General features: G+C 37.7%; 1 protein-coding gene across 2 annotated transcripts in view; it reads left to right on the top strand.

The window, feature by feature from the left end:
• unc-13-4A (BAI1 associated protein 3) overlaps positions 1–25,505 on the top strand; it is a 595,010-nt gene that overhangs the window by 449,255 nt on the left and 120,250 nt on the right. For both annotated transcript variants that reach the window (XM_073987488.1, XM_073987489.1), the window contains 2 exons: positions 1,225–2,339; positions 7,019–7,286. In XM_073987488.1, the coding sequence (XP_073843589.1) occupies positions 2,033–2,339; positions 7,019–7,286 (575 nt within the window). In that variant the 5' untranslated portion in view covers positions 1,225–2,032. The remainder of the gene's footprint in view (positions 1–1,224; positions 2,340–7,018; positions 7,287–25,505) is intronic.

Genomic DNA, 25,505 nt, shown 5'->3' with positions numbered 1-25,505 from the left:
GGAGGGATTTTAAAATAAATCGCGATTTAAGTTCACATTTTTAGGGGTTCTTTAGGTTTTCACGATTTTGCTTGGAAACCGCGAGTTCTATGTAAATGGCACTAAAGCAAATGTTGTAGCAGAGAAAATTCTCCACAAGATTGGACTGTATGATATTTTCGTATATTTTACCGTTTTTAAGATATGGAAGTTCAAATTGGGACAATGCACTGACTGTATCGCCCCTTATAAAACAATATCATGCACAGTGTCCCTTAACTAACTTTTAATGAAAACGGCTTACACATGGGATGTTTTTGCGGATTTTGAAACAGCAATGTTCATAGATGAGAAAAATAAAAAAAGAGACAAAATCGCCGGAGGGATTTTTAAAAAAATCGCGATCAAAATTCACAATTTTAGGTTTTTTTTTTTGGTTTTCATTTGCTTGGCAACCGCAAGTCGTATCGAAATGAGTCTAAAGAAAATGTTGTAGCTGTGAAAATTCTCCACAAGATTGGCCTTTATGAGGTGAGAGGTTCAATTCAAATTTTTAGGTTTTTATCTTAAATCTTAACGATTTTGCTTGAAAACCGCAAGTCATATCAAAATGGGACTAAAGAAAATTTTGTAGCCGTGAAAATTCTCTACAAGATAGGCTGATTTTTCTTAGGTTGTACCATTTTTGAAATATATACGTTTAAGTTGGGAAATTGCAGTCATAACATTGTTTTATAAGGAGACTTATCCCAATTTGAACTTCTATATCTCAAAAACGGTAAAACCTACGAAAATATCATAAAAGCCAAACTTGTGGAGAATTTTCTCTGCTACAACATTTGCTTTAGTGTCATTTACATAGAACTCGCGGTTTCCAAGCAAAATCGTGAAAACCTTAAGAATCCCTAAAAATGTGAACTTAAATCGCGATTTATTTTAAAATCCCTCCGGCGATTTTTTTGTTTCATGATATTTCTCATCTATGAGCATTGTAGTTTCAGAATCAGCAAAAACTTCCGAGGTGTAAACACCTTCCATTTAAAATTAGTTAAGACTCACCGTGTGGAATTTTAGTTGATACGTAACATATGTAAGTACATTCCTCATTGATTGTTTTCGAGTATACGATAATTTTACTTAATCTATACCTAACGAAAATATTTCTATTTTTTTCCCCTTTAATTCTTATTATCAAATATTTAATTTAAATTTAATACGATGCCATTTATTATCCTTTCATTTCAGAACTATATTCACTGATGAGTTGTTGTTCAATGCTGAAGACAAAGACACAAACAAACTGACATGGAATTCAATTGAAACGAGTTTTCAAATGGCAAAGGAATAAGCCTCCATCACTGAGACATTTAATGAGGCGAAAACAGATATTAATAAATTCATTACATCCAACAGTTGGATATTGTCTATTAATGACGAGTTCATTGTTCATCTGATAACTGGCAGACGGGAGAATAAACTGTAAATGAAAAATATTCCCCTCTTGAGAACCAATGTGGCCACATGCGCTGTCTAATTGAAAATGTCATTGAAAAGTAATCAAAAATGTAATTTTAACCTACAACAACAAAGATAATTTTCAAAAGAAAGGACCAAAGTAGATGTTATTAAAGAAAAACATACGAGAAGACAAAAAACAGCAAAAACCAAAAAAGGGATTCACTTAATTATAAAAACATACAAAACCCTTTGTCAAAGACGCTTCGTAATATTAATTCATTCACTATTGAAAAAAATAAAAAATAAAACAGCTAAACAATAACTTAAAAACAACAACAACTCAACCATTGTATAGTCGGAAAAAATCAAAAACATCTTACAAATTGAAAAGACTTGGAAAAGACAACGTTTCAACCCCATCTTCTTCGAACGCCTTTTGTGTACATTTAACTTATGTCAATTCTTTGTAGAAACAAAAAGAACAACAACATTAATCATCACTCCATTATTGCTGGCATTGCCTAGTCAACACTAAGGCCACTCGCTCATTCTTAAAGCACAGCAAACACAAAAGTTTGGCCAAATAAATGTCAACATGAGTTTTCTAAGTTCCATGCAACAATATGTCACCAGTGGCATTAGTAGCCTGGGTCTGGGCAATCGTCGCTTTTCTTTGTCCAAACAGGATGCCAATGAAAATCAAGCACAAAATCAAAATATGGGTACAACACCGCTACCCACGCCCAATTTACAACAGACTACCGGACCGGGCAGTACGGCAAGTAATATTTTTAATGTTGTTGCACCCACAGTTGGAACGGGTGCAGGTCAGGGCACCATGGGTAATTATCCCAGTGGCGGAGTCGTAATTGGAAATCCAAATGCAACAAATCCTTTATTGGGTAAGTAGAACAAAAAAAAAAAAAAAAAAAAAATCGTGAAAAATTTAGAACTGTTTAAATTTCGTGTTTTCCAAATAGTCTAGCTCAGTGTGATTGTTAACAAAATAATTGTTCGCCAAGGGGTAAGGATAGGGATATTACCTAATCCCTCAATAACTTCTTCGACAAGAACTTCTAGTTATACCCTCAGCCGTTAGGCTAAAGAGAGTATTTACACTTTGATACGACCAAAAATGTGCCTCATCGAAATAATGGTTTTAGACCCCAAGTATGTTTGTACGATATCCGTTTCAGACAATTTTGAGTCGATCAAGCAATGTCCGTCTATCTGTCTGGCTGGCTGGTGCGCACGATAACTCTCAAACGCATCAATCGATTTGGTTCAAATTTTGGGTATCGAAATATTTTGTCCAGATTTGATTTAAGTTCGAAGATGGGCCATATAGGTCCACTCCTTCAGGTACCTCCCCCACAAATGTTCAAAAATTGTCGCAAAACTTGTTTTCACGATAACTCTTGAAGGGAGTAACCGAATTGAACCAAACATTTCATATGGTAATCCTACCTCATCAGGTTCGAATATGGATTATATCGGTCCACTCCTTCAGGTACCTCGCACACAAAATTTAAAATAAGTGCAGTTTAGTGACACCTCACGAATCGTTATGAAATTTTTTGTAACAGGATGTTCGTGCGGCCCCCGTTACGTCATTGTAATTTTTTTCCAGGGCAAGTCCATAGTTCCCGAGATAATGGCACATAACGTCAAAAAAACGCAGCGCTATGTCGCGAGTTCAAATAAACGGTGGCCAAATATAAAAGGAGGTGGCGTTGTCAGATGAATTTTTGTATAAATACTTATAATTCACTGACAATTTCGAGACTCAATCGGTCCACTCCTTCGGGTACTTCCCACAAAAAATTTCGGTAATGTTCAGTTTAGGGCCTGTTCAAGAATCGCTCTGATTCTTATACCCTCAGCCTTTAGGCTAAAGAGGGTATTTACACTTTGATACGACCAAAAATGTGCCTCATCGATATAATGGTTTTAGACCATAAGTATGTTTGTACGATATCCGTTTCAGACAATTTTGAGTATATCTAGCAATGTCCGTCCGTCTGTCTGTCCGTCTGTCTGGCTGGCTGGTGCGCACGATAACTCTCAAACGGATCAATCGATTCGGTTCAAATTTTGGGTATCGAAATATTTTGTCCAGATTTGATTTAAGTTCGAAGATGGGCCATATAGGTCCACTCCTTCAGGTACCTCCCCCACAAATGTTCAAAAACTGTCGCAAAACTTGTACGCACAATAACTCTTGAAGGGAGTAACCGATTTGGTCCATATCGTAAACATTCTACAAGAGGAAGATGAGGTTCCAATATGGTCTCAATCAGCCCACTCCTTCGAGTACCTCCCACACAAAATTTTGGAAAAGTTCAGTTTAGGGCCATCTCTCGAATCACTGTGATGTTTGTCTTAGCAGCTTGCATTCACTGCCCTCCATACGACAGTACAAGTTTCATTAGGGGCAAGTCCATACTTCCTGAGAATATAGCCTGAAAGTTGCAAAAAAAAAAAACCCTATGATGCCGTGCGAGGTGGTTGGAGCGCAAGATAACTCTAGAACGGATCTGCCGATTCGGTCCAAAAGTTGGCCTTAGTAATATTTTGTCCAAACATAGTCTAAGTTTGAAGATAAGCCATATCGGTCCACTCCTTCATATACCTCCCCCACAAAAGTTCAAAAATTTTCGGAAAATTTGTTCATACGGTAACTCTTAAAGGGAGTGGCCGAATTGGTCCATACTTTACACATCCTAATATATCTACTTGATATAGATCAGGTTCATATTTAGACTATATTTGTCCTATCCATCCGGTAGCTCCCACACAAAATTTCGGTTAAGTTTATTTAAGACCTGCTATCAAATCACTTTGATTTTTGTTGAAGCAACTTGCATTCGCTGCCTCAATTACGATGGTAAACGTTTTTTCAGGGTGAGTGAACATCCCAAAGTGTGTAAAACTCACATATGGCACCATATGTAGTGGCTGAAGATCCACTTCCATAATGGGAAATGTAGATCCATTCCTTTTAGTATCTCCTCCGCAAAACTTTTGATCCCTAATCCTAATGAACATTTTTGTCGGTTCAAATTCCCAAAATTTATAAAAACCCCTAAATACATATGTTTTTTGGGAAAAAATTGTTTCAATATATACAGGCTGAGGGTATATCTCTGTCGGCAAAGCCGACTGATACTTTTTTACTTGTTGTTGTAGCAACTTGCATCTACTGCCCCCATATAACGGTGTAATCTTCATCAGGGGCAAGTCCATACTTCCTGAGAAAATAGCTTGAAAGGTACAAAAAAGACCTATGACACCGTGGGTAGTGGTTGGAGCGCAAGATAACTCTCGAACGGATCTGCCGATTCGGTCCACAATTTGGTCTTTGTAATATTTTGTGCAAACTTAGTTTAAGTTCGAAGATAAGTCATATCGTTTCACTCCTTCAGGTACCTCCCCACAAAAGTTCAAATATGTTCGGAAAAATTGTGCACACGATAACTCTTGATGGGAGTGACCGATTTGGTCCTAAAATATCTACCAGATATAGATCAGGTTCGAATATGGACTATATTTGTCCACCCCTTCGGGTACCTCCCATACAAAATTTTGGTATAAATTCACTTTAAAACCTGCTCTCGAATCACTTTGATTTTTGTTGAAGCAACTTGCATTGGCTATCTCAATAAAGGCAGTAAAAATTTTTTCAGGGGCAAGTCCATACTTCTTGAGAAAAGAGCCCGAAAGTTGTAAAAAACCCCTATGGCACCATATCGTCGGTGTCATGCTTAAGTGTTCCATACGCCATTTTTGACTTTTTGAGATACAGGTGGTTTCTAAGGTTTTCCGGTATGCTCTTTCTGAATTTCTAGTCGGCTTTCTCCTATCTGCTCCAGTTTCCGAGATATCCACGCCTCGACAGAAAAGCATAAACTTTTTTCAGTTAAGAAATTAATATTTTGAAAACTTACAAGTTTAAAAACACATTTCAAAAATCAGAATCTTAATTTTCAATTTAGAAGTATTTAATTTATAGAGGCAAATATGGAAATTTTTTTTGTCACTTTGTTCCATGTGATTTACAATATTTCACATTTGTGTCATAAGTGCGGATATGGAACAAATCGACAAAAAATCTTTTTTTAAAAAAGTCTCTATAACTTTTATATTCCAATACATATTCCTCTAAATTTTTGCAAATATGTTCTATATACTATTATTAATATTTCAAGTCAAAAATATAAATATTTGCTTTAGTCAGCTCCACACAGTTGTGATGCAAAACATTAAAATGCGATTATCTCAAAACGGGCAAATGGCGTATGGAACACTTAAGCATGACACCGACGATATGTAGTGCCTGGAAGGCTCGAACCGAATATATTACCGAATATAGCTATATTATGTTTTTCGCAGGCTACTGTGATAAAAAAGCCCTATCTATCGATATCCCCGCAAATTTTTGAGCTTTAATCCTATCCATACTTTTGTCGGTGCATACGGACAACATTTTGAAAACCCGCCTAAATACATAAGTTTTTTTTTTTTGGGAAAAAAGTATTTCTATCCACACAGGCTGAGGGTATATCTCTGTCGGCAAACAGGTAAAAAAGTATCCGTCTTTTTTACTTGTTTTTTTATATTCGATTTGAGATATCTTGGAATCCTTGGATTTTGCTGAGGAGGACAAGGGAAATATTTTGGTTAAAAAATTTAACCCTCATGCAATTCACCAATGGGGTCATTAGAAATGGGCGAAATTTGACCTGCCTACTTTTGTTACTCCCCGATGGAAACTTTAAAAACACCGATACACGCGTCTCATATTTTTAATAATTTTGAATTTTTATGTTTTACTTCTTTAACTCTGCCTCTGAAATTATGCATATTTTCATTTTAAATTGTCAATACGAATACTTCTTTGTTATGCCGCTCTTCCACGACATTTTTAATTCGCCTTTCATTAATTCCTAATTCCGTTTGTAATGACATTTATATGCTTTGATTTTATTCTGCTTCCCTCGTTACAATTAGAATGAGTTGATGGAGTCGGCTTAACTGATATGGTATTTGTGTCCTGCTCATTTTTTTCTTGTTTTGTTCTTTGAAAAGGTTACAGAAAACATTTTGTTTTTGTCGACATTACAGATTTATAATGAAAGAGGCTCAGGCTGTTTTTTTTTCAGAATTCTCAAGTGTCGGAGTGAAAACTTTTTTAATTAAAAATTCATGATTAACTCCTTTCTTTGTGATTTTTATTTCTTGTGCGCTGGTTGTCTCTTTACAGAACAACTCGTCCGTTTAAATAACATTTCTTTGTAGATAAAATTTAAATTAATTATTGAAACGAGAGATTTGTTTTAGGTGGATGAAAAAATAATAAAAAGAAGAAGCTTTTGAAAAAATAAAAAATCTTACAAATGATTATATTAGAAATGTCCCAATTAGGGAGCAATGTTGGCGTCTTGCAGTTTAAATTGGGAGGTAGCTTAAATAGGATAAGGGGACCTTTGGAAAAAATATTTTTTTTATTAATTTAATTAATTAGTTTTTTTATTATTATTGTATAACATTAGAGTTTTTAAACAATTTACACTTTTTCTAGGTTATCCCAAAGTTGTGCCATCACCCGGTGTAACAGCAGCCATGAACTCAGGCACAACTTCTGCTCCATCTACTTCATCAGCCTCAAATACCCCAGTCAGTTCACGGCGTCAATCTCGCGCTTTAGAATGCATGGCACCACCACGCACCGGATCGTTTCGAAATCGAAATCCACCAGCCCAACAAGCAGAACCTTCACCAAGGCCACCCCTAGCATTTTGCAAAAGACGTCTATCATGGCCAGAAGTTGATCCGCGTTCCAATTCAGGGTAAGTGGTATTTATTTGTATAAATTTAAAAAAATAATTAAAAAGCATGCATTCGGACTAGTCGACAGATGACGGCCTCACCCTCAGACTGAGAAATCGAAAACAGTGAATACTTCTGCTCAACATTTTCGTAACAATAGAAACAGTGGACCTAATTATGTCACACACTCTACACGAACAAAATCCCCAAGTCCACACTCAAACTTCATTTAAGTAAGTCAATTACTTCCTTCGTGATTTATTGTGTACCTCTAAGGTTATTTAGAGCTTTTGGTAAATATTTCAGGAAGTAGGGACTTCCTTAACAAAATTATAACGTTGAAATCAGCGCCGTAAGAAATACCTTCGGTAAATATTTCAAAACGGTAATCAAGCAATCATTAAATTGATTTTATGCGAACATTTTTAAACGTTTGTGGGAGAGGTACCTGAAAGAATGGGGCAATAAAGGTCATCTTGGACTTTATCTAATTTGGATGTTTTATGATGTGCAAATTAAGAGCCAAATCGGTCACTCCCTTGAAAGTTATCGTGAACACCAGCCAGGCAAGCAGGCAGATATGTATGGTAAATTCGACTCCAATTGTCGGCTGTGATCGGAGGAAAATGCAGCCGGACCAAACAAAACAATAACAAAGTGAAAAGTATTGTACGTTTCACCATATTTATTTCATTCAAAATCAACCGTTGTAACTTTGCGATGATTACACCTATTTGCGAAAGGATCTTGTTTAACGATTGGGGAGGAGTTCTGAACTTCCTAATACACCAGTCTGTACAGTATAGACCTGTATCACCAGTAAAGTGAGGGACTGTCGTGAGTTTTGGCATTCAGTGTGCTATGCAATCACGACAAAATTGATCTGATAACTGATGTGTCCTTGTAGCCCGTAGTTTACCTTAGGTTACAGCACCTTCCTATCATCGTCTCCATTAAGAGACTACCCGATATTAACCGAAATTATCCGGCATAGGCGACGAGAATAAGAAATGAGCGTGATAAGCTTCGTCCCACGAACCCTAAAGACCCAAGAGTTAGGAAATTTACTCTTGAAGTCCACAGGCAAGTGAGCACAAGCAGAAAAGGTGGGTAGACTATCACTGACACCGGATATAGTGGTTTGTCGGCAACGGTTAAATCTCTGTCGAATGCAAGAAATAAGGCTGCTACTTTTAATGGGTTAACAGTGACAGATCTGAAGCGACCCGGTTGTTATTTTAACTGACAGTTTATAGAGCACCCCTAGAGTAACAAATTTAATGTGCAACATTGCAAGTTATACGAAACGTGAAATCATCCACACTGTATCTTAATGGTGCAACTGTGTGATCCCGGAGTTTATTACTTGTCAAGTGTCCTAAATTTATCGTTATTTGAAAATTGTCAGGGTGGCCTCGCAACTGGAGCCAGATGAGGATACCATCAGAGGCAAATCGTGCCTGCAGGTTTCCTTTCTATTGCCAGCAACGATGATTGTAGAGGCTCTACTCCTGCCCCTGATGTTAAGCTGTTGAAATTGTTGAATCTGGGCAAAGAGGGAACAGATTCAGATACCTAAAAACGATATTCTAATAAACATATTTGGGTTATTACAACAAAAATTACTTTTTAATACTATCCGAACTGGATTAAAACACTAAAGTGTTGAATTGTTGCAGAGGTGATACCTAAAGGAATGTAACTAGACTTATGTTTGAAGTCATTCCTTTCGATAATTGTCTAGTCTGTCCAGTGTAGACCTGTATCGCTTGGACTGGACTGTCGACCATACATGGAATGTATGGGGGTAGCAGTAAAGTGTGATACTATCGTTAGTTTTGGCATTCCGTGTGCTAGGCAATCACGCCAATATTGATCTGATAACTAATGTGTCCTTGTAGCTCGTCGTTTACATTGGTTCACAGCGCCTTCCTATCAACGTCTCCATTAAGAGATTACCCGACATTAACCGAAATTACCCAGCATAGGCGACGGGATTATGAAATGAGCGTGATAAGCTACGTCATATGAAACCTGAAGACCCAAGAGTTAGTAAATTTACTCTTGAAGTACACAGGCAAGTGAGCACAAGCGGATGAGGCGGGTAGACGATCATTGACACAAGACATCGTAATTTAAGGGCAACGGTTAAATCACTTTCGAACGCAGGAAAGACGGAGTAACAGTAAAAGATCTGAATTGTTATTTTAACTGAGAGTTTATGGAGCACCCACAGCAGAATCCCCCGGCACATCCATGCATATCAGTCGAGGTCTCAACTAGAACAAGCGGTGCGACCGAAGAGTCATGGTGGCTCTTGCCCTGTAGCAGGCCTTCGTCACCGGCTAATTTAGCGCAGTTCTTCAATCTGAAGAATTTGAAAATACCAGCAACACTGTTTGCGATGTTCTACAGATTCTACAAGATAACAAAGACCACCTTCAGAATAAATTTCAGCCTATCAACTCCACAGAACATGAAAATATTCAACACTTGTAAGGAAAGTACCGGAAGGAGTTATCCGATATAGTGCATCTTCGAGCTTCATTGAAGTTTGCGATGTGCGCAGATTGGAACAAAGTCAGTATCTTCGTTTGATAGTTATGGTAGCCACCAGCCAGACAGACCGACGAACAGGACTAAAAAAATTATTAAAAAAAGTAAGAGCCGCGTTAAGTTCGGCCGGGCCGACCTTTTATAACCTCCACCACGAACTGCATTGAAGTAAATAGAAACAATAAGTTTCCTTTCATTTATGAAAGTACATACTTTTATATATAAGCTCACCCACCTATTCCTTGCAGGAGCAGAGTATCTTAACTGATAATAATGCCTTTAAAATAGCTCATATGGGGCGTCTTCGTTGTTCTTTACGAAACATGGACCAATATTTACAATTTTCCGAATTTAGCTTTTGTAACCTCTGGCAACAGACTCTGTTAAATTACAAACCCTCGAAATACATAAAATTGGGAAAAACTTGAATATGGGGATTTCTGAGTGAAATCGGACACCTTTTCAAGATGAGGTTTTTGATTTTCTTTATTTTTTGCTGCGGTGATGCTGCTCATTAGCAAAACATTTTAGTATATTTTTAGAGTTTTTTGGACTAACCGTTCCAGAGATATCGCGCCTTGAAAAAGTCAAATTCTGTAAAAACTACATGCAAAGAAATACTCATAACTTCTTTAATATTGGTCCAATTTGAAAAATCTTTTTTTTGTATGTTTTGCTGTTTTATCAGCTATTAAATAAAAAATAGCAAAAAAAAAACTTTACAGTGGGCTTGGGTGCTATTTTCGCGATTTAATATTTAAAATCAATTTTTAAAGATGTTCGACCCCTTCGATTTTCTTTAAATATTTTTATATTAAACTATATTCAATTACAAAACAAACAAAAAAAATTTAATTTTTCCTTTATACCTTTGTGCAAAATTTATTATTTTGTTAAAAAATTTAAATTAAGTTTCATTTATAAATGTTTGTTTTTGATTTTATATTTATGAATTTATCTCAAACATCTTAAAAACTGCGTCATTTTTCGATTTTGAAAATGCATCAGCGAAAATTCCATTAAAGCCCATTGTGCATTTTTTCTATTTTTTATTATAAATATATAATATATAATGATAAATATGTACTCTTAGCTTCAAAAATACAGGAAATACAAATTTTGGACAAAGGTATTGAGGAAAAATTGCATTGACAAATTTTAAAACATTCAGAAAAAGTCCGAACCCCATTACCACATAGAACTTAAAATTTTTGTAATTGAACGTAGTTCAATACAAAAATATTTTTAAAGAAAATCGAAGGGATTGAACATCTTTAAAATTGATTTTAAATATTAAATCGCGAAAATAGCTTCCAAGCCCACTGTAAAGTTTTTTTTGCTATTTTTTATTTAATAGCTTATAAAACAACAAAACATACAAAAAAAAAGTTTTTTTTCAAATTGGACCAATATCAAAGAAGTTATGAGTATTTCTTTGCATGTTGTTACAGAATTTGACTTTTTCAAGACGCGATATCTGTGGAACCGTTAGCCCAACACAATCTGAAAATGTACAAAAATGTTTTTCTAATGAGCAGCATCACCACAGCAAAAAATAAAGGGAATCAAAAACTTCATCTTGAAAAATTGTCCGATTTCACTCAGAAATCCCCATATATTAATTATTATAAAGTTAAAAAAAATCTTGTTGCAAAATTTAACTACACTGCACCCCACTTATTTACCTCTCTGCTTAACAGCCTTTCCCTTTTAATTGCCTCACAATCTGAATCCCCAAACTTTTTTCATATAAATGAGTTCAAACTGTCCCTCTTAACTACTTTTCTATAAGTACCCAATGCGGATATTTGCCCGTCAAATATTTTCCCAAAAAGAACAGTTAATAATGTTTTTCTCGGTTTATTACCCGCACTGGTGTATTTATGCCGCGCGTTCACCCATAAGAACGTTAAAAACTTGGGTTTGGGCGTCGGGTTAGAAACCCTCCCCTAGAAAAAAACAGCCTACTATGAAAAAAGGAAAGAAAAGAAAAACAAACCCCTCTAAAGTTGACGAACCCCGCAAACGTTTTAAGGACCATGATCTGCGAATCTGCACCTGGAATGTTCGCACTCTTTATAGAGAAGGTGCAGTCTTCGCATTGGCAGACGTACTTGAAAAGTACAAGGCCGATATTACTGCCATACAGGAAATACGATGGATTGGGAAAGGCATCACAACAACACCTAAAGGTGACGCACTGTATTATAGCTGTCATGACGTAAAGCATGAGTTTGGTTGCGGATTCGTAGTTAGTCGGAGACTAAAACATCTGGTATCCAGCTTCACCCCAGTGAATAAAAGACTTGCAGCAATTCGAATAAAAGCTAAATTCTTCAACATCAGCTTTATTTGCGCTCATGCTCCCACTGAAGAAAATGATGAACAGACCAAAGATATATTTTACGAGCGCTTAGAAGAAACATATGACAGTTGCCCTGCCCATGACATTAAAATCATTCTAGGCGATTTTAATGCCAAAATTGGAAAGGAGAATATCTTTGGCCCAACAGTCGGGAAATTCAGTCTCCACAGTGAGACATCTGACAATGGTATGAGGCTGATAGACTTTGCATGGTAGTTAGCAGTACCAGATTTAATCATCTCGATATTCATAAGGGCACCTGGCTGTCTCCAGATCAAAGAACAAGTTATCAAATTGATCATGTTGTGATAGATGGAAGACATTCATCGATCGTGTTGGATGTACGATCGTTCCGAGGCGCAAACATTGATTCGGACCACTACCTTGTTGCAGTAAACGTACGTACCCGTCTAAACGTTGCAAATAAAGCACGAACAGACACAACGCAGAAGTTGGACATTGATAGGCTGCAAACACAACAGATAGCCACAGCATATTCCACTCAACTAGCCCAATTGCTTAACGCGAGCACTCCTTGTCCCGATAACATAACAACACAATGGCAAAATATTGCCCACTCCATGCAAACAGCCGCAAAATCCATACTTGGATTCCAGAGACCTCCACAAAGGAATTCATGGTATGACCAGGAGTGTCGTGCTGCCACCGAAGAGAAAAATGCGGCATATAGGGCTACTTTACAATCAGTATCACGAGAGAGATATCGGGAGAAAAGGAGAGAACAGAAACGTCTTATCCGCAAGAAAAAGAGAGAGATGGAAAAGCGGGAGTGTGAAAAAATCGAGATGTACAGGAGCCAGAATGAAGTCCGAAAATTCCATCAAAGAGTCAAGCATCAAACTGATGGCTTTGGTACAGGCAAGGTAACTGATACAGATAGTGTACTCAGGATATGGAAAGAGCATTTTTTAAAACTGTTGGTATCCAACAGCAGCGAAGACGACAAAGATAGCACAGTCCCATTCCCAGAAGATGGTATTGAATGTATACCGCCCAGCCAAGATGAGGTAAAGACAGCAATAAATCGGCTGAAGAATAATAAGGCAGCAGGAGCCGATGGCTTACCAGCCGAGCTGTACAAAACCGGAGGCGACACGCTGATAAGGTGTATTCATCAGCTAGTATCCTGTGCCCGTCCACAAGAAGGGAGATAAGACTGTATGCTCTAACTATAGGGGCATAAGTCTACTCCCTATTGCCTACAAGATCGTGTCAGGGATATTGTGCGAACGACTAAAGCCTATGGTCAACGAGATAATTGGACCATACCAATGCGGCTTTAGACCTGGCAAGTCCACCATTGACCATATATTTACTCTGCGGCAAACCCTGGAGAAGACCCAAGAGATGCAGATCGACACCTACCACCTTTTTGTCAATTATAAAGCAGCCTTCGACAGCCCGCTGCGTTCAAATGTATTCCAAGCCATGTCTGAATTTGGTATCCCCGCAAAGCTCATCCGGCTTTGCAAAATGACTTTAACTGAGACGAGGTCCTCAGTTAAAATAGGAAAGAACCTCTCCGAAGAGTTTGGTACCAAAAGAGGTTTCAGACAAGGAGACAGCCTTTCGTGTGATCTCTTTAACATCCTGCTAGAAAAGGTTATACGAGAGGCAAACGTCAAAAGAAATGGCACAATCTACACCAACAGTCACATGTTACTTGCTTATGCTGATGATATAGACATCATGGGCCGATCAGTAAAAGAAGCAACTGATACCTTTATGAAGGTCGAAGAAGAAGAATCTGCTAAAGTGGGTCTGGCGGTAAACGGTGAGAAGACCAAGTTGATGGTGTCGATGCGCAATGCGTCCATTGAGCTCGGACCGACTATGGAAGTTGGTTCCTATAATATTGAGGTAGTAAAAGACTTCGTCTACCTCGGCACCTCCGTAAACACAACAAACGAAATCAGTTGTGAAATAAAAAGAAGAATTGTATTGGCCAACAGATGCTACTTTGGTTTAAGTAAGCAGTTTAAAAACAAAGTCACATCTCGTCAAACAAAAATAACGCTCTACAAAACACTGATACTACCCATGCTGATGTATGGCTCCGAAGCCTGGGTACTTGCGCAAGCAGACATGGCAGTGCTTGGTGTGTTTGAGAGAAAAATTCTTCGAAAGATCTACGGACCAATCTGGGTTGACGGTGAATATCGACGTCGCATGAACCACGAGCTGTATCTGCTATACAACGACATCAATATTGCTAAACGTATCGAGATGCAGCGATTGCGTTGGCTAGGCCATATCATAAGAATGAGCGATGATGAACCCGCTAAAAAGGCGTATAAACACGGACAGCTTGGCGGTGCACGCAGAATTTGCAGGCCAAGGAATAGATGGCGCAAACAAGTGGATGATGAGATGAAAATGCGCGGTATTCCAGAAAGCGAAGCAACAAATAGAGAAAATTGGAGATCTTTTCTTAGTTCGGCCTATAGAACAAATGTTCTGTAATGGGCCAGCTAAGTAAGTAAGTAAGTAATGGTGTATTTATGAGAAAATCAATTTCGACGACTACGTGAATTGTGATGAAGATGTCCAGCGTTATGTTATGGTGTTATTCACACTGATGACTACATTTCTTATTGATTAAATAATATAACTTTTATGTTTTTAGACTTTTTTACTATAGACCGTTTTGTTTTTTGGCCATTATGTTCTAATTGTTGCCATATTTTGTAAAGCTGAGATGAGATTTTTGTAACTACCCACATGAGGCAGTTAGGCGGGATTTTCGTAACTGCCTTTCCCGCATAACTGCCTCAATTTTTTGGAATTTTATGAAAGGTAGTTAACCGTTGTGAAGTGTATATATTTATGTAATTTACACGGTAAAGAATTAAGTAACTTTTGACACTTGTTGTACCCTACCAGTACGAATTTTTAAAAAATCGTACCTTATCTTTCCTCCATGCACCAACAACAACCCACATTCCGAATTGCCAGTCAATCACTCACTTATTACTCACAACAAGAAATATTTTTTTGTGTACAGGGATAATGAAAATATGCGTAAAAAACGCGTATACATTCAGGCTATATTTCAAAAATGAAAGTTGGAAACGATGAACCAATTTTAGTTAAAGACAACACAAAAATCAAGTGAAACAAAAATGGCGTTGATCAGAATAATTAATAAACGGTTTTTATTTTTTTTTTTCATCATAAAGACGTAGTTTTTTTACTGCGGAAAAACCGAATGATTTATTTTTGGCTGATTAATGATCATGTTCACCAAACATAATGGACAACTGATCCCACTACAAATTCTATTGTTGTGACTACGCCTAACATTTTAATATAAAAGATTTGAACTACTTTTTCTGCATTTATAGTAAAATTAATACAGGTAACACTAACGCAGATTTCCTTGATACATAAGAACACAAGCTACTATAGGCCAATCCTTCAATCTTGACGCATTCACTTTTGTTTGGGGGAAACAATATACTGGAATATAATCGTATTGTCTGGATGTTCCATTGTGATAACTAACAAATGCACCTTGCAATTCTATGGCACACACAAAACCCATTTGGCGGCTTTGTATTTCTGGTTCTTTAACCTGCTTCAAGCCCATTTGATAAATTGTCACTACATTTGCAGTAAATGGTGTCCAGGGTATCCACAATTCTGAAAAAATAAGACATTTTTTAATATTCACTATTTTATTAAAATTATAATAAGTTGATGTATTTGCCTTCCTTCATTATGGTTTTTACAAAATTCGTTGTCAATAGGGGATTATTTGTCATGTGTAATTTTAAACACTGAGCTTTAGATTGTTCATAACTGTATATTGCTTTCAAATCTACCAAATACAAGAGGTATTTTTCAACTCCACCCCTTGAAGGGTGACTATCGACAAAATGGAATCTGTCTTTGCGGGCGATTATGCATTTCGAAAGCACTAGTACTGATAATACGAGTATTGTTATTGAGTTCATTTTATTGCCCCCAACGATATGTATGTACATGTAGTAGGAAGTCGTAACGAAACTAGCTAAATTTATAATTGTCACTGCACTTGGCGTTTTATCAACATATTTTATATTTTAATTAAGTATATTTTTATATTAAAAACAAACAGTAGAGAAAGATTACCACAATTGCGGTCAAATGTATTTTATTATTTCAAGAATAACAAGTGAGCAAGTGCTATGGTCGGGACGGAGCTGATTATGTGATACCCTACACCACTACCCCGTTACATAAGCTTTTCTCTGGCAAACATTTATTTAGGGACTACGCGTATTGTCGGATTATCAACAAACTCAATATGCTTCTTCCTCTTAACTTAACCAGTAGCCACCAACAATTCGTGACGATCCGATCAAAATTGCGACCTGAAGGGTGACAACAAACAAAAAATTGGAAAAATTGCATGCATTACCGACTATTGTGATATCTCCCTTGTTTGACCAACTTCGTAGGTTGGCAAAGGTAAAGGTGATATTTCCTTCTTCCATTGATATGCCTTGCCATTCGAATACCTTTACTAGAAGCCAAGATATTCGCAAATAATACAACTTTGAATTTTTCTACACATTAGTTTATTTGTCCATTCCGACATCTGAATATTATCCGACCATCACACAGTGGTTGTAGACGTTGGCAAAACAAAAAAAAAAAAAAACCTTAACGTCAAACTTTTGCCAACTATGACATGGAAGTTTTTAAAAATATATTACTTTTTGTTTTAATCGAACGGGTTCTTCTTAATAATAGCTCCAGAAATCGGAACATTTGACTAATATTTTTTGTAGTGAGAACAACCTACAATTTTCGTGCCAGTAAATACATTTAAAATATTGCGAAATTAATACGCGTTCTAAAATGTTATACTTGATGTTGAAGAAGGAGGTAAAAGTAAAAAAAAAAAACAAGTAAAAAAGTATCAGTCGGCTTTGCCGACAGAGATATACCCTCAGCCTATGTACATTGAAATATTTTTTGTTTCCAAAATAAGTATGTATTTAGGGGGTTTTACAAATTTTGGCCGTTTGAGCCTACAAAAATGTTGATTAGGATAAAAGATTAAAAGTTTTGAGGAGGAGATACTAAAAGGAATGGAACGACATTGACCGTTATGGAAGTGGATCTCCAGCCACATCATATGGTGCCATAGGGGGTTTTTACACTCTTAGGGCTGTTTGCTCAAGAAGTATGGACTTGCCCCTAAAAAATCTTTTACCATCGTAATTGAGGCAGCGAATGCAAGTTGCTTCAACAAAAATCAAAGTAATTCGATATCAGGTCTTAAAGTGAACTTATCCGAAATTTTGTGTGGGAGGTACCCGAAGGAGTGGACTTATTGAGACTATATTGGAACTTCACATTACTCTGGTAGAAAGTTTACGCTGTACAAAGTATGGACCAAATCGGTCACTCCCTTTAAGAGTTATATTGCACACAAACTTTCCGAACATTTTCGAACTTTTGTGGTGGAGGTACCTGAAGCAGTGGACCGATAGAGCCCATCTTCGAATTTAAACTATGTTTTGATAAAATATTACGAAGGCCAAATTTTGGATCGAATCGACTGATCTCTTGGAAGGTTATCTTGCGCTCCAACCAATACACAAGGTGTCATAGGGGCTTTTTGCACCTTTCCGGCCATTTTCTCAGGAAGTATGGATTTGCACCTGATGAAACTTAAACCCTCGTGTGGGGGAAGTGAATACAAGTTGTTGCAACAAAAATCAAAGCGATTCGAGAGATGGTCCTAAACTGAAATTTTCCGAAATGTTGTGTGGGAGGTACCCGAAGGAGTAGACCTATTGAGACCATATTGGAACCTCACATTACTCTGGTAGAAAGTTTACGCTATACAAAATATGGACCAAATCGGTCATTCCCTTCAAGAGTTATCATGCCCACAAGTTTTCCGAACATTTTTGAACTTTTGTGGGGGAGGTACCTGAAGGAGTGGACCTAAATGGCCCATCTTCGAACTTAAATCAAATCTGGACAAAATATTCCGATACCCAAAATTTGAACCGAATCGATTGATCCGTTCGAGAGTTATCGTGCGCACCAGCCAGCCAGACAGACGGACAGACAGACAGACAGACGGACGGACATTGCTAGATCTACTCAAAAGTGTCTGAAACGGATATCGTACAAACATACTTGGGGTCTAAAACCATTATTTCGATGAGGCACATTTTTGGTCGTATCAAAGTGTAAATACCCTCTTAAGCCTAAAGGCTGAGGGTATAAACATGTAAAAAAGTATCAGTCGGCTTTGCCGACAGATATATATCCTCAGCCAATGTGAAGCGAAACTTTTACCTCCGAACAGATCGAATATATTTCAGGTCTCTTCAGAATTTGGCCCTTTTTGGACATTTGAACTTGCCGACAACAATGTGGAATAAGAATTAACTGCACTAAGACACAAATGTTGAACTTATGTAGGGCAGGTACTCTTAGGAACGACCGATATGGGCCATTTTAGAAGTTAAACTAAATTTTGATAAAATATTAGGAGATACAAAGTGATATTTTTAAATATTGGGGAGAAGTAGCGAAAGTTGTGGACCGGTATTGCCCATGTGATTAAGTTTGGATATAATATGACGAAGACTAAATGTTGGACCAAATCGGTTGAACAGTTCGAGAATTATCGTGTTCTCCGACCGCCACATATGGTGACATAGGGGTTTTTACACCTTTCGGGCTGTTTTCGCAAGAAATATGGACTTGCACCTGAAAACACTTTTACCGTCGTAATGGAGGTAGCGAATGCAAATCGCTTCAACAAAACTCAAAGTGATTCGAGAGCAAGTCTTAAAGTGAACTTATCCGAAATTTTGTGTGAGAGGTACCAGAAGGAGTAGACAAATTTAGTCCATATTCGAACCTGATCTATATCTGGTAGATATATTAGGATGTGCAAAGTATGAATTACATCGGTCACTCCCTTCAAGAGTTATCGCAAAAATTTTCCGAACATTTCTGAAGTTTTGTGGGGGAGGTACCTGAAGGAGTGGACCGATATATCGAATTTAAACTATGTTTTGATAAAATATTACGAACGCCAAATTTTGGACCGAATCGACAGATCCGTTCGAGAGTTATCTTGCGCTCCTACCACTACACAAGGTGCCATACGGGCTTGTTGCACCTTTCCGGCCATTTCTCGGGAAGTATGGACTTGCCCCTGATGAAGCTTGTACTGTCGTATGGGGGGAAGTGAATACAAGTTGTTGCAACAAAAATCAAAGCGATTCGAGGGCAGGTCCTAAACTGAACTTGTCCGAAATTTTGTGTGGGAGGTACCCGAAGAAGTGGGCCGATTGAGTCCATATTGGAACCTCATCTAAGGCTGGTAGAAATTTCACGATGTGCAAAGTATGGACCAAACCGGTTACTCCCTTCAAGAGTTATCGTGCCCACAAATTTTCCGAACATTTTAGAACTTTTGTGGGGGAGGTACCGGAAGGAAGGATATAGCTCATCTTTGAACTTATACTAAGTTTGGACAAAATATTACGAAAGCCAAAATTTGAACCGAATCGGTTCATCCGTTCGAGAGTTATCGTGCGCACCAGCCAGCCAAACAGACAGACAGATGGACGGACATTGCTAAATCAACTCCAAATTTTCTGAAACACATTTTGTCCAAACATACTTGGGGTCTAAAACCATTATTTCGATGAGGCATATTTTGCCCGTGTGAAAGTGTATATATATACCCTTTCTAGCCTAAAGGCTGAGGGTATAAACAAGTAAAAAAGTATCAGACGGCAGAGATATACCCTTAGCCTATGTGAATTGAAACTTTCATCTACGGACAGATCGAATGTAGTTGGGGACTTTTCAGAATTTTGTGGCCCTTTTTGCGAAGGAGGTACTTGAAGAAATGGACCGACATAGTTCATTATGAAAGTGGATCTTATTTTGGGAGTAATATCTTTTCGATAGATATCGTACCCACCAGTCGTTTCAGTGGGTCATCGTATAACATTTGGACCGGTATGCCAGGAAACATGAACTTGTCCACGGAAAACATAATATCGTTGTAAACAGGACCACAAGCATCGCTATACATTTCCAAAAGATCTTCGAACGGGACCCTAAACTGCACTTAAACAAAAATGTTGAACTTTTGCAGGGAAGGTACCTTAAAGACAGGACCAATATGGGCCCTTTTAGAAGTTAAACTAAATTTGGACAAACTTGATCCAAAGTATGGACCAAATTGGTTACCCCGTTCAAGAAAGTGTATCGCGCATACCATTTCAGTAACATTTTTAAAATTTTGGGGGAAAGTACTGGAAGTTGTGGACCGGTATTGTTCATCTTCGAACTGGAACTAAGTTTGGACAAAATATGACAAAATCGGTTGACCAGTGTTCTAGCCACTACACATAGGGATTTTTACAACTTTGGGACTATTTGCTCAGGAAGTATTTACTTGCCCCTGAAAAAATCGTGTATCATCGTAAAGGGGGACAGTGAATGCAAGTGGCTTCAGGAAAAATCAAAGTGATTCGAGAGCAGGCCCCAAAGTGAACATATCCGAAATTTGGGTGGGAGATACCCGAAGGAGTGGACAAATATAGTCCATATTCGAACCTGATTTATAGCTGGTAGATATATTCCGATGTGTTAAGTATGGACCAAATCGGCCATTCCCTTCAAGAGTTATCGTCCGCACAATTTTTCCGAACATTTTTGAACTTTTGTGGGAAAAGTATCTGAAGGAGTGGACCGATATGGATCATCTTCGAACTTAAACTAAGTTTAGGCAAAATATTACGAAGGCCAAATGTTGGACCTAGTTTGCGGTTCCCAAGCAAAGTCGCAAAAACCTAAAATAAGCCTAAAAATGTGAAATTTGACCGCAATTTATTTAAAAATCCGTCGAGAAATTTTTTCTTGTTTTTGGATTTTTCTCACCTATGAACATTGTTGTTTCAAAATCAGCAAAAACTTCCTAGGTTTAAGCGGTTTTCACTTGAAGTTAGTGAAGGCGCACCATGTATGATATTGTTTTATAATTGCATTGAGTAAATGCATAGTCCCAATTTCAACTTCTATATCTCAATAACGGTAAAACCTACGAAATTATCGTAAAGGTCAATCTTGTAGAGAATTTTCACGGCTACAACATTTTCTTTAGTCCTATTTCGATAGGACATGCGGTTTCCAAGCAAAATAGTGAAAACCTAACACACACCTAAAAATGTCGATTTTTTGTTTGTTTTTTTCTCATCTATGAACATTGTAGTTTCAGAATCCGCAAAAACTTCCCAGGTGTAAACACCTTCCATTTAAAGTTGCTTCAAGAACATCGTGAACCGCACAAACAAGTGGATCGACTGTGCATCACCAATAGGCTTTTTCCTCTTCATTTCGTAAAGCTTTTTATAACGGCAACTATAGAAAAAAATGTCATTCCTGAATTTCACCTGCTAACGGGCATAACTTCTGCAATTACCCACGGATGTCTATCATTTTTTCTTTCGTTGAAAGGGTCAAACGGTGCGTCTGCCATATTAACTTAAGCGTCCACAAAAAATTGAGATAGAACGCTGAAATGTTGAAATGGTGCGTCTTTTGTTTTACGGACAAGTCATATGTTGGTATAGCCCCCATATAACAGTACCGCCCGATTTCAGATATTTTGACGTTTATAAAATCACTTTACGAAGTGACCTGGAAAACCATAGGTATTTTGGTGTTCCATGGACAGAAGAATAAAACACATCGCCGGATAGTTTGAGGATTTTACCTAAATTTTTTAACCAAACTAGCTAAAATTTCTCAATGGACTAGAAACTTCTCCACTAGAAATTGTCAAGATAGGTCCACATATTGGTATAGCCCCCATATAACGGTACCTCCCGATTTAAGGTTTTTTGAGAATTTTAGCTAAATTTTCCTCCCAAGTTGGCTTGAATTTGGCACTTGGAGTTTCAAGAGATCAAAAAAACTTTTGCACTAAAACTGGTGAAGATAGGTCCACATTTTGGTAAAGCCCCTATATAGCGGTACCGCCTAATTTCAAGTATTTTGACGTTTTTAGCTACATTTGCATACTGCATTAGCTATAATTTATCATTTAAGGTTCTCAGTGATCAAGAAACTTCTCCGACATAAATTATCGACATAAGTTCACGTTTTATTGCAGTCCCTATATAACGATACCGACTGACCGATCAGAGTATTTCATCATGGAAGGTATAAAAAGTTCGGCCCGTCGAGCTTTCCGTTTTTATACATTCAGCATGTATGCTAACGAGGGTATATACACTTTCATACAAAATGTGCCTCATCGAAATAATGGTTTTAGACACCAAATATGTTTGGACGAAATCTGTTTCAGACAATTTGGAGTTGATTTAGCCATGTCTGTCTGGCTGGATGGAGCGCACGATAAATCTCGAACAGATCAACCGAGTCGGTTCAAAATTTGGCTTTCGTAATATTTTGTCCAAACTTAGTTCATGTTGGAAGATGGGTTATATCGGTCTACACCTTCCGCTGCCTCCCCCAAAAAAGTTCGAAAATGTTGGGAAAATTTGTGCGGCCGACCGATTTTGCCCATCGTAAAATTTCTACCTACGACTAGGTTTCAATATGGACTCAATCGGTCCACTCCTTCGGGTAACTCCCACACAAAATTTTGGAAAAGTTCAGTTTAGGAGCTGTTCTCGAATTACTTTGATTTTTGATTTAATCACTTGTATTCACAGTCCCCTATACGACGGTATAAGTTTCATCAGGGGCAATTCAATACTTCCTGAGAAAATAGCCTGAAAGTTGCAAAAAACCCGCTATGACACCGTATTTAGTGGTTGGAGCCCAAAATAACTCTCAAACGGATCTGCCGATTCGGTCCAAAATGTTGGAATTTCTTAATATGTTGTCCAAATTTAGTTTAAGTTCGAAGACGGACCATTTTGGCCCACTCCCTCGGATGCCTTCCCATAAAAGTTCAATTTTTTCGCTAAAATTATGCTCACGATAACTCTTGAAGGAACTAACCGATTTGGTCCATACTTTGCACATCGTAATACTTCTACCAGAATATGGACTTTATCGGTTCACTTCTTCGGCCTCCTCTCGAATCCTTTTGATTTTTGTTGTAACAACTTCTATTCGCTACCCCTATTACGAAGTGCACGTTTCTTCAGTGACAAGTTAAATGGCCTGCCTAAAAGCTATAAAAACCCGCTATCCAAAATTTGGCAATCGTAATATTTTGCCCAAAGTTAAATCAAGTTCTAAGATGGCCCTTATCGGCCCACTCCTTTGTGTACCTCCCCTACAAAAGTTCAAAACTTTTCGTTTTAATGGTGCGCACGATAACTCTCGAAGGCAGTAACCGATTTGGTCCAAACGTTGGATATCGTAATATTTCCACGAGACATAGATCAGGTTAGAATATGGACTATAAATGTATGTCAACTCCTTCGGATACCTGCCACACCAAATTTCAGAAAAGTACAGGTTAGGACCTCCTCTAAAATAGTTTTGATTTTTCAGGCAACACGTTGCACTCAAGGCCCCTTTTACGAAGCTGCAAGTTTTTTTTTAGTGGCAAGTCCATACTTCTTGAAAAAATGATCCGGCCAGCGTGTGTAGTGGCTGGAATGCACGACATCTCCCGAAGCGAATACTGCGTTGGTCCACGCTTTGTATATCGTAGTATTTCTTCGTATATTATATGAGATTCGAAGATGGTGCTTATAGGCACACTCCTTCCGGTACCTCCCCCACAATTGTTCGAAAATATTCGATAAAATGGTAATATCTCATAAATGAGTTAGTCGAAACTTTGTTAGTTTATGTTCAACTTAGTTTATGTTCAAAAGTGAGTCCTAATGATCAACATGTTTGTTTTAGTGCGAGAATCATTTGGACATTTAAAGCGATATAATGTTTTTCGTGGGCAAGTCCATATTTCCTGATATAATGGTCCTACCGAGAGGAATGACTCCAAAAATAAGACACACTTGCAAGATGGACTATGTCGGTCCGTTCCTTTAGGTACCTCCTCCGCAGAACTTTTGAGATTTTATCCTAAACCACATCTTTGTCGGCAAGTTCATACGTCCAAAAAAGGCCCCGTAAAAATGTAAGTTTTTGGGAAAAGGTGTTTCAGTTTACACAGTCTGAGGGTATACCTCTGTCGGCAAAGCCGAATGATACTTTTTACTTGCCAAAATCATGTAAGAATATAAGAATTTTCTTATTTGAATTTTTGAAAAATATACTAAATCCGTTATCTGCTTATGACCCATTTTCGAACTTCATATCGAATTGCAAAAAATATTACGGGATGCAAAGTTTGGACCAAAACCGTTGACCCATTTGACAACCATCGTAAGCAACATTCAACCATAGAGGCAAATGGACGGCCAGGACTAAGTCGATTCAAAACAAGTAAAAAAGTATCAGTCGGCTTTGCCGACAGAGATATACCCTCAGCCTGTGCAAATTGAAACACTTTTTTCACAAAAAAACTTATGTATTTAGGGGGTTTCAAAATGTTGGTCGTATGAACCGACAAAACTGTTGATTAAGATTAAAGTTCAAAAGTTTTGCGGAAAAGGTACTTAAAGGAATGGACCGACATAGACCATGGGGGTGCCATAGGGGGTTTTTACACCCTTCGGGCTGTTCCCTCAAGAAGTATGGACTTGCCCCTGAAACAACTTTTACCATCGTAGTTGAGGCAGCGAATGTAAGTTGCTTCAACAAAAATCAAAGTGATTCAAAAGCTGGTCTTAATGAGAAATTATCTAAAATTTTGTGTGAAAGGTACGGGATGGAGTGGAAAAATATAGTCCATATTCGAACCTGATCTATACAGATATTATGAGAATGTGTACAGTATGGACCAAATCGGTCACTCCCATCAAGAGTTATCGTGCGCACAATTTTTCCGAATATTTTTGAACTTTTGTGGGGTAGGTACCTGAAGGAGTGGACCGATATGGCTTATTAACGAACTTAAACTTAGTTTGGAAACAATATTACGAAGGCCAAATTTTGTCCGGAATCGGCATTTTCGTTCGAGAATTATCTTGCGCTTCCACCCATAAACATGGTGTCATAGGGTTTGTTTTTCAACTTTCAGGCTATTTTTTCAGGAAGTATGGACTTGCCCCTGAGGAAACTTTTACCTTCGTATAGGGGACAGTGAATACAAGATGTTACAACAAAAACCAAGGTGATTCGAGAGCAGGTCCTAAACTGAACTTTTCCGAAATTTTGTGTGGGAGGTACCCGAAGGAGTAGGTGAATCAAATTTAAATGGAAGGTGCTTACA

The sequence above is a fragment of the Musca autumnalis genome, unplaced genomic scaffold (genome assembly GCF_047663935.1).
Source record: "Musca autumnalis isolate F117 unplaced genomic scaffold, ASM4766393v1 scaffold_4, whole genome shotgun sequence".
NCBI lineage: Eukaryota > Metazoa > Arthropoda > Insecta > Diptera > Muscidae > Musca > Musca autumnalis.
This window is presented reverse-complemented; position numbering and strand designations above follow the sequence as displayed.